Source organism: Etheostoma spectabile, chromosome 22, assembly GCF_008692095.1.
Source record: "Etheostoma spectabile isolate EspeVRDwgs_2016 chromosome 22, UIUC_Espe_1.0, whole genome shotgun sequence".
Lineage (NCBI taxonomy): Eukaryota > Metazoa > Chordata > Actinopteri > Perciformes > Percidae > Etheostoma > Etheostoma spectabile.
In genome coordinates, this window is record NC_045754.1 from 13920612 (window position 1) to 13931068 (window position 10457).

A 10457-nucleotide genomic window follows, 5' to 3' on the forward strand; every position below is an offset into this window, starting at 1 on the left:
CATTCACAACAGCATTTTATACCTTTTGCAAAAGTTTTTTTCTCTCTGCATCAGCTACTTTATTAAATAGATACATGATACAGAGAGGTAAAAGGAGAATAAAGCATTGTAACACACTAAAATACACTAAAATATTCATTCTCTCACAAGCTCCAGGCTAGCTGGTGTTTTCTGGACCCATGTCCACGGATTAATAGCACAACCAATGACCAAAGCAGCAACAATCTGAACTACCTCTACGACTTCACTTCATAAAGAGGAGAAAAAAAGAAAAAGATGTCCCTCCTACTACTCTATACCTTCCTTGTCATGTTTTATAGCAGTTTCTGACCGATGTCAGTTATGCAAACACACAGTGACAACTAATATGCAATTCCATAGTTTACTTATTTTACCACTCTCACACTCTCAAACAGTAGTTGACACTACTGAAAAGAATGTATGCTCTATGTTTAATTTGGAATATTGTTATTGAGATGTAAACACAGTCAACAGACATTTTTTTCTAACAGTTAGAGGGGTGAAAGTATTAGCTATATATTAGCTAAATGTTAGCTAAATGTCCTGATGAACAAATTACAACCAAACAGTCTGACCCTAAAAATAGGAAGTGGTGGTGATGCTTGAGATCTTTGTCTGGCTGCTGCAGACAGCATCTGTCATCTGCTGCTGCGGTTATCTGCACCGACGATGTAAATATATCTTTAAAGTATTAAACGTTAATTAGTAAGGGTGTGACGAGATCTCGTTTTACGAGATCTCGCGAGATTAAAACGTGACGAGATTTCTCGTCGAGGTGAAAAGTTGTCTCGTGAGGCGATGTGATGTCAGCGTGATGGAGCGTGAAATTACTATTGAAGATCCCCCTGCCACTTTTAAATCATTTGTTAGGAGTTAGGAGTTAGATTTCTCGTGTGAAATTGTACTTTACTGCATATAATTCATTAAAATAGTTAAAAAAAAGAAGTTAAATAACATTCATCATTAATAGTTGATTTCAAAATGCACTTTTGGCATTTTGTGATTTTTCAGTTGAATAAAAAAACTATTTTCCATTAATATATTTCATCGAGGATTTCTTTAAATTAAAAAAAAAATCTCGTCTCGTCTCGTTCTCGTGAACCCAATCTCGTGATGTGTCTCGTCTCGTGGAGTAAGCGTCTCGTCACACCCCTATTAATTAGACATTTATTAGTCTCTGGGCTGTTGCCGTTTACTCCAAATATTTTGGTTGGAAAATTACACTTCTTGATGACAAACATTAACTTGCTTTGTAGCTTTTGTCGACTCCTTCTTCCTCCCTTAAAATATCTATCATGTACACGTACATTATCAGTCATTCCAGACGTAACACAAAGTGGGTTTAAATGTAATCCTTCACAGACACATTTTTAGTACAATGGGATTTTGTTGTGGTTGCAATACCTGGGTTGCTGTTGATGTCCACTTTAGGGGAGCGGGGCACTGGCCTGGGAAGGACACTCTCATCCAGCGCTTTGGAGGCTGTGGAGTGCTGGGCCTTTTTAATGCTGGTGCCCTCGGCCTCCCACAGCTGCTCCCCAAGAGTCAGCTGCACTGTAAAGATCTGGAACAGTGACACCCAGAGGGAGAGAAATTATTATGCTAGGAACTGTATTATGCATGACCAATATTAATTCATGAAAAGGATCATTACATGAGGAAATGCCATTAGTAAGCTTGTTTTACCTTTGACTGATCATTTAAAAAAACGCCCACTGATGTTTATTAACTACGACACAATACAACTTTATTATCAGTTCATTATCTGTACACATAAAAGTACACACAACGTTTGACAACAATTACACATATAGTACAAATGATAAAAACAAATAAACAGCCATGTTTTATGATATCCTCGCATCCAGATCTTAATTGGGAGCGCACTGATTTTGGTTCAGCAATAGGACAGAGTAATGTATAAAAGAGTTTTTGAGCTTGTTATGTCTTAACAAAGGGATTTTAAAGAAATCATACTAAGCTCATTTTCAGGTTCATAATTGTATTTAGAGGTTATATCAGAATAGGTTTACATGGTTTAATTTTCAAAAACACCATATTTGTGTTGTACTGCACATTGCTGCAGTTCCTCTTTTCACCCAGTGTGTTGAAATCTCCGTTTTAGCTATGGAATTAGGCATCACACTTCTGTACCATCTTGGTTGGGAGTCACACATGCACACTACCTAGGTCAGCACTGCTAGCCAGTCAGAAAAAGAGTATGAGGGCGTGCCATGCTAGCAGCTAGGCGAGCATTATAACGTGCTCCAAAGTGGCGCACGTTTGTCAAAGAAGTAAAGGCTGGACTACAACAGAGCAGTTTGGAGCAGTTTGTGAACAGTGTTTTCTGTTGGAGATGGTACATCCCTTTGGGCTGGACGATGGGTTTTTCCACTTTGTAAACCTATTCTTTTTTGGGCAGGTCCGTTGGAAAAGGTAAATGTTACCAGTCACACTTGTTGAAGAAGTACCGGCAGCTGGTTCCAAAAGAGCTAAGCCTTAGTAGAAAGTAAAGGCGCTGCTGTATCTTTTCCAAATATGCTCTATGTGAGTTGTCCATGACAGATTGTGATCTATCATGACTCCAGGGTATTTATATATTATGTGTATAATTGTTTAATTTCTGCATTATGAATGATACAGCCCTGAGGTGGTCCAAAGTTTGTTCTAATAGGAGAGGAAAGTGTGTTATTAACATTAACCAACTGTACCCTGTTTGTAAGAAAGGAGTTATACCAGCGAAGGAGGTTTAGGTTGAGCTTTAACTTGATACTTTTTAACAGTACATTAGGCTGGATTGTGTTAAATAAAGATTAAAAAAGATGAATGAAATGAAAAAGATCTCTGGCGTATGTTTTAGGTTTGTCCAGGTGTTTGGTGATGAGATGCACAAGTGTGACAACTGCATCTTTTGTACTGCAACCTTGCTCCTAGGCAAACCTAAAGGGGTATTGTGCTGTACTTATTATTTACTAAGATGCTGAATCATATTGTTTTCTAATGATCTAATAGCAACAGAAGTAAACGCTATTGGCCTAAGATCATTAAACTCTTCAGGTCATTGTTTTTAAGGAAGAGGTTTGAGGTCTTCCACGCTAATAGGATGGTGTGATTGCATTAAAGTGTATTAAAAATCAATTGATGACATTAGGAGAAACTCAAAAGGAGGTAAAAACAGGAGGGTATACATCAAAACGGAAACACATTGGTGGTAGAAAAGTTTAAGAACGAGATCGAGAGCAACTGTGACATTAGACATAGGTTGCTCGACGGGTTAATTCCCTGGCAAATGACTTTAGAACCAGAGCACTGCTCTAGTGTGTGGGTGAGATGCTCTGGAGCAGGTCTTCACATTTCTTAGGGTTATAGGCAGAGTCAAAACGAGAGAAGAAGTTATTTAGATAATTTGCAAATACCAGATAGACTAACAACTCAAAGTACTCTGGGACAGTATGAAGAAGATTCATACTGTCCTTTGGGGATGTTAGCTTTATAGCTCTACTCCAGACGCCATCTGTGGCCTGTTTGGCCACATTAAGTTTCTTCCTCAAGTCTTTAAAAACTATCATTTATAAAAATAAAACTGAACATAATCCTGAGACTTAAAAAAAAAAAAAATAACTTCATCCCCGAGCATCCTTTTTCTACAGTTTTACACTTGTGTGTTAAGTCACCATTCCTTACCTTAGCATGTGCAGGGCCTCTCTCATTGAGGAGCTTGTACTGTGGTTGGATCCTATTGAAACGGGCTAACTCATTCACCAAACACATTGGAGTTTTCTCTTTAGGGTTTGCCATGTTCTCCTGGGGCGGGCCTAAAATAGAGCAAAACACATTGTATACTGAGCAACATGGGAAGAAAACCAGAGACAGAACTATATACATGAATAGTTATGTGTTGATAGAATATTATATTTATTTGATAGTGACACGAGATGACTGAAATGGCATTTATATGTCAGATATGCTGAATTGCCAGTGGCAATTCAAAATAAAAAAATGTTGATGAGACGTAAATAGCTCATTATTTATTAGAAATAAACTTGATTGTCATGAGTAATGAACTATTCTGTTGCTGTTATACCTGGCGATGTAGCAGACACAGGGGCGTCCCCATATCCGACTGCAGGAGCAGGGCAGGCGGGTGTGGGGGCCGGGCCTGTGCCGTTGACGGAGGGCTGCAGACCCAGGGATCCTGGGCTGGCCATGGCCGTCGGGGGAACTCCGGGGGAGAGGCCAGGACCAGCCAGGGGTGCTGAGGTCTGTACTTTCACTTGAGCCATGCTCTATTCCTGAAATACAGATAACAAATAACAACTTTTAGGTTTTCTTTAAAAACATGCTAATCATTATATACTGTAATCAAATCATTTGAAAAAAGACTAGTGCTGGGAGTTAAAAAAAGATGTGAAAAGTGTGCTTTATCAAGCATGCATTTGTCTACATGTGTGCTCTATATTGTTCCACACCAGATGTTGCTTGATTTTAAGTTGCTCACTGTCATTTGACAGATTTCTGTGGGCAAAGCCTTGAGAACAGACTTCAAACTGAGCAGCCCTAGGGCTATCTCACATTCTGATCCACTGGCAGCTAATACACCCAGACAATGAACCTTTATTTGAAGGAGCTTTGCTCATGTTACTGCTGCTAAGCTCTCCGGAAAAAGGAGAGAATCCTGTGATAGCAGCCTGAACAAGACAATGGACGTTCAATCCCATTTCATTTGAGACTAAAGCAACATCAAGTAGACACAGGTTAAGATGAAGGGAGGGTCCAACAATCCGGTACACGTTAACAAAACACACATTGACTTATTTATCTTTTTATGCATGCATGCAACATTTTGGAGAACGCGATTACACACAGGTCAACAGCCTGTGGCTATGCAACATAGGTAACATAATATGCTACCATGTGTTCTTCATCAACAAAAGATGAAGATAGAGTTTGTAAAATGTAATAAATTAAGAAAGGTACAAATTGTATCACAACATCATGCCAATACGGCTCCACCACTGGTTCACATTAATATGTGGCAGGCACTGGAGGCAAATAAGGGAAATTATTTTCACATCCCCACCGAGGTCAGAGCACAGGGTCAGGCACGAAACGTAACCCCTGCAGGGTGGACAAATACTGTGCCTCGCACTTGGACACTGGCTTTGAACCTGGCACTTTTAAATTGTTAGCCTGAATTAAGTCACAAAAAAACATCTTCTTTATTACATCGTTTAAGGGAAGACAGATGTTCGATGTCACATAGGTCAATGGAGAGAGTGTCCAGATTCTGGTTTTCAGATTTGAAACGGTTTTCATGGACTTCACCCTGATTCCATGATTACAGGTGTGTTACCTTAGTCCACAGTTGAGGGCAATGGTTGGACTGGGGTAAACAATAGAAAAGTGGCATGTTCATAAAACAAGTATTATAGTATATCGTATACTAAAAATGCTACTTTTACTGTGATATGTGACCTTAATTAATTACATGCCAACCGTTTGCATATTCGTTGCATCTTGCGTGCCCCTGAGGTTCTCGGGGTCACAACTTTTCTTGTTATGATTTTTTTTCTCTCACAGTAACACACATACATAGCAACCGGAATGCATGGTTGTTCAACGCAGTAGTATGGAAGTGTTGTTACGTTAAGGTTGACTGACAGAGCTACAGGGTTGTCTGCAACCACCGAACCTACATTGCAGCTTCGACTGTGTCCAGCTTAGCATGAAGCTAACGTTGCCAACGCGAAAACGATATTTACTGTAAATGTCAGCTCCTAAAAACAAACCGACAGACTTGCCAAGCATGCATGCTGTCATGAAAATGTCTCTGTGGTTTCTCATGATGAATATACACTGTCTAGCCACCTTCAGTAACGGTAGTTTAGCCGGTTAACGCTCATCATGGCTGATCGGCCGAGCACCCCTCTTGCTAGCATCTCCATACCGCCCCATCCTCCACGAAAGTCTGGGGGATTTCAGTCCACCGCAACATAATATACAGACTGGCGACAGCGTGACGAATAACTCAGAGAATATCCAACTACAAAGGGGCAAATATTGCAGGGTATTTTTTTTTTTACCTTTGTCCAGGGCCAGACCCCAGTTACACCTCCGACATTGGCAAACACTAAAGAGAACTGGATGGAAAAGGGAGCAGACCACGTTATTAGTCTGGGTAAAAAATTAAAATATGTCCCACTAGAGGCAAATTACTGGTCATTATGATATTTCATTTATAAAGATTGTATTTCGTTTATATGGTCAGAGTTAAGTATCGCATATTGCTAATGTACTATCATTACAGTTGGAGATGAATCTTGAATGAATCAGCCACCCCCGTGGCGAAATAAATGGTTTAGTCCTATTTTGCTTCCTTGGACCCAGCCTGAACCTTTTCAAACTTGTTTTCTGAACACGGCATTTAGTCAGAATAGTTTGACGGAATCATTTGATTTTTTATAACAAGCAATTTTTTTTAGGAACAAGAGATATACGGCTCTGTTATGTTAAGTTAGAAAAAAATACTTGGCCTATTATTTCTCACGGAAAGCTTTTTCATTAGCTTTAATTGTGAAATTAATTAAGCTTAGCGCTGGGCTGTTTTTTTTTTCAGAGGACATTAATAACCGCCTAAAGAAGAGACGCCCAGGCTATTGGTTTACAGCATTTGCTCAAGGGCACTTCGTTGGACCGGGGTTTACCTTGGTCTTGATTCAGTGTCACCAAGGTCTTCTTGGTGCAAAACATCACATCCAGTTAGTGCCAAGATGATAGGTGGTTATTCTTGGGTACCACAGGTGGAGAAGGCCCACACATTCCAGTGGGAATCTTTTATTTCAAAGTGTGGTAGGGGGCTCAGAAAATGAGTTCTATACATATAGACTGTGATTTAAAGTCAATGGTTGTGCATCATCCGAGATTTTAACGAGTACTATTGTAAAGTGTACACTAGATGGGGCCACTAACCCACCTTTTCTTGTGTTATTGTGGTGAGCTTTGTCATAGCTTGTGACAGATTGTACTTAAATAGCCTAAATTTTAGCTTGTACAAAATTAAACGTTCATAAAGACTAACTGATGGTGGACTAATTGCACATGGTTGATGGTGAGCAGCCAGGTGCTTTAGGTAATCTACATACATGTTTCTTTCCTATGTGAATGTCATTACAGCTACTCTTGCATTGTGCTGCTTTTGTTGCTTTGCGTGCAACAGAAGTTTTAATACATATTTTCCCTTTAACTACACATCATTCTTAAAATTAGAAGTTGTGTGTTGTAGTGCAGATTGCTTGATAGATTTGATCAGTTCCATGGAACTAAACTTGTCAACTCTGAGACAATGTTTTCTGTTTTGTCGGATTTACTGTATTTTTGGCACAATATGATATTCTGATTTTGTCAGTCATCATCCTTATATACCCACATACAGACCCTTTAGAGTGGCATAGAGTGGTATTTAGTTTTAAGTCATATCAGCATTCAATCTATCAAAGGCTTTTAGAAGCTGCAGAAAAAACTGAAGCATTATATATTCAAACATTGTGCAAACCATAAAAGTGAATCTTTGCTTTTATTATTGATTATGAAAATGAACAGGCACCTATTACATGGAGCTTGCACATCCCAGAACAAAATTTCAAAAATAAATAACACACCCTCATTAGTGTTGATCACTCACAACAACCTGCAAGCTAAGAGTTCAAACCACATTAAAAAGGAAAAAAAAAAAACTAGGAAAAGAAGAAAAAAAAACATGTCACATCCAAAACCTTGTATTTTCACTCAACTTTTTCAAATCTCTTCTGATCTAACTACCCACTGGGTGAAGGCTTCCTGTCTCCCACACAAATGCTGTTGTGACTGCATTTACACAATCTTTGTCAGGCCTATTGTCTTTTTTCTCATAGCAAAGTGACAGCAGACAAGACCATTACAATGAAGTTAATACAAAAAAAAAATCATTGGTTAAATAGATGTCTTTAAGTTATCAATATATTTTGTTTTTTTAAATAGCGGTGTGCTGTGGTAATCTCCTCTACCGTATAGAGTATCATCACATTCACTCAAGTTCATTCAAGAAACTGCTAGACCCTGGAAAAGCAAATGCAATAAAAACAACCCAAGATGGAAAATTCAAGTATCTCTGACTGGATGGCAATAAACATTTCTTTAGGAATGGAGTGATTACAGTCTGAAATGACAAAGAGCCACGCAGACCTCTAGGAGGTGAGGTATGTAATGTCCATCCCATAAACCATTACCTAAGTTATGGAAAGACTTAAAAGTTGTCGCAATGTCTGATGCCAAGAAGAAAAGTAGGGTTTAAAACGGCATGCACCCCCACTGTAAAACTACTCAACTTGTTTTTTGTACCAACAGCTGTACACATCCTAATTAGCAAACGATGCAGACTAACTTCCAATGAAATAAAGCACTCCTATTTTCATTCTGCTATAAAGTAAATGCATCCTCTGCTAATTTCTTTCACACCATCAAAAAATGTAAAGACTTATATACAATAGTTTCAGACATGTCATGTCAAGTTTACAACATAACAGTCTCTTTTGGTGAAAATATAGATAAATTCAAAATATCTGATAGGTATCTTTTTAGAGGGGATCTCTTTATTGAAAAAAGTACCTGAGCCAAAACTCTGACCAGGGGGAATCACAAAAGCCTCGGCTTTACAGCTTCTTTTAAGACTCTCCTTTTCGTCATTCATTACCATTCTGGAGATCAAAAACAAATATTTAATTTAAATAACAAATAAAAAATAAAAACAAATATACTGACCCATCAAAACCACCCCCTCTAAGTATCAGCTGGTTGAAAAAACAGTACAAAAAAGAACTCCTTTGAAAATCAAACATTTAGAAGATTGAAGCATGAAATAAAAAAAAAACAGTATACAAATAAATATGAATCATGCAACAACGTTTTCTTACAGACATTCTTTAAATGGAAGCGAGGCTGCTGCGCATCTTCAAGGCTGGACTAGTGAACACTACACGAGTTCAGCCCAACTTTACGAGGAGACATACTCTGAGGTCATCTGCTGTCCAAGAGATCTATGGTCATTTACCCCTTTAATTCCCACCTGTACGGACATACTGACCAGCAGCAGGAAGAGCGGCAACCCGGTCTCAAGTTGGAAGATAAAGAAGAAAATTGTTTATCCTTACAGTGGTTACAAACTAAAACCCTTTAACCTGGTATATAAGTGGAGGACTGCTTACAGTACAACTGCAAGTTGGAAATAACGTACTATTAGTGCCTTTATGAACTAGATATTTTCACAGTGCATATAATAAAAAAAATTAAAAAAACGGATGAAACATTTTATTTGTGGTTATGATGGTCACATCCCTTCCAGAAAACGCTTAGATTTGGATATCTCTTTGTAGGCCCAAGCATGCATCCATCAGTTATTATTGCACAACAAAAGGACTTTAAAATGCACCCATGAACAAACAAAAAAAAGTAACAATAATAATCTTAAAACAGGAATTATAATTATCTCACTACAAATCCACCTCGCTTGCTCAATGCATTACTACCTTTTTGCCAAAATTTATCCATCTTGGGTGCATCTAAAACGTTCCGTTATTTTCGTTCTTTATTTTACAGCCGCCTAAAAACATGCATCCAACTGCCCGCGGGGGGGAAATGCAGTAGGAGCCTCCAGCGCGTGGTGTCCATTGTTCCAGTCGAAGGTCAGAGTTCAAAGACTGAATGATTAAAAAGTGCTTAACGTATGTCAGTAGGACTTTCTTCTGTGACTTTTACAAAGTTTGTACATTAGCATGTATCATCTGTGAAGGCAAACAAAATTGACTTAAATGAAGGCACTTTAACAAGCAATTGCTTCAACACGTATCCTCCGTTTGAGGTTGAAAATACTCACCGTGATACCACCATTTTGTCTTCTTTGGATTTTTGTTACACGTTCTTACATAAAAGGAATTATCAGGCGGTCGTCTCTGCAGAAAAAAGAAAAGGGCATTTAGATTTAACTTTTAACAAGAATATCAATTACAGGAATCACTACATTTGTCCCCTCCGAGCCTCCCTACAGGTTCCCCTACCTTTTCTTTGCAGCTGGACAACATGCTGATAATGCTAAGACAAACTGATTGCACTGAGAGGGCTGGCGACCAATCTTCCGTTAGAATAGATAGACAGATGTGACCGTTACTATACACATGTGGGTGGACAGGTATATTCTCTCCTGTGAACATTACCTGCAACAGGGAAACAGACAAACACATTTTCAATTATTCATCGAGTATGTCCTATAAAAGTTGGTGTGTTTCTGATGCCAAAAAGATGGATTACTTTGGAGAGAGGAAGAGCGCGCAAAAAGTTGAGAAATCTTTCATTAATGACAGAAAATACTAAGACTTTCTGTATAAGCTCAGGCTTAGCCCTTTACA

The 10457-nt window shown here is 38.6% G+C and overlaps 2 protein-coding genes across 3 annotated transcripts in view; both read right to left on the bottom strand.

Moving 5' to 3' along the window:
* The window catches only part of stau2 (staufen double-stranded RNA binding protein 2), a 99597-nt gene extending 93263 nt beyond the window's left edge, over positions 1-6334 (bottom strand). For both annotated transcript variants that reach the window (XR_004327615.1, XM_032504569.1), the window contains exons 1-4: positions 6105-6334; positions 4106-4313; positions 3706-3836; positions 1426-1585 (exon numbers count right to left, since the gene is read on the bottom strand). Coding sequence is in view for 1 of the 2 variants with exons in the window: in XM_032504569.1 (XP_032360460.1) it covers positions 1426-1585; positions 3706-3836; positions 4106-4304 (490 nt within the window). In the remaining variant the exon portion in view is untranslated. The remainder of the gene's footprint in view (positions 1-1425; positions 1586-3705; positions 3837-4105; positions 4314-6104) is intronic.
* Positions 6335-7574: 1240 nt separating this feature from the next.
* ube2wb (ubiquitin conjugating enzyme E2 Wb) overlaps positions 7575-10457 on the bottom strand; it is a 9640-nt gene continuing 6757 nt past the window's right edge. Inside the window, exons 4-6 of the mRNA XM_032504570.1 lie at positions 10110-10265; positions 9929-10004; positions 7575-9836 (exon numbers count right to left, since the gene is read on the bottom strand). Of these exons, the coding sequence (XP_032360461.1) occupies positions 9823-9836; positions 9929-10004; positions 10110-10265 (246 nt within the window). The 3' untranslated portion in view covers positions 7575-9822. The remainder of the gene's footprint in view (positions 9837-9928; positions 10005-10109; positions 10266-10457) is intronic.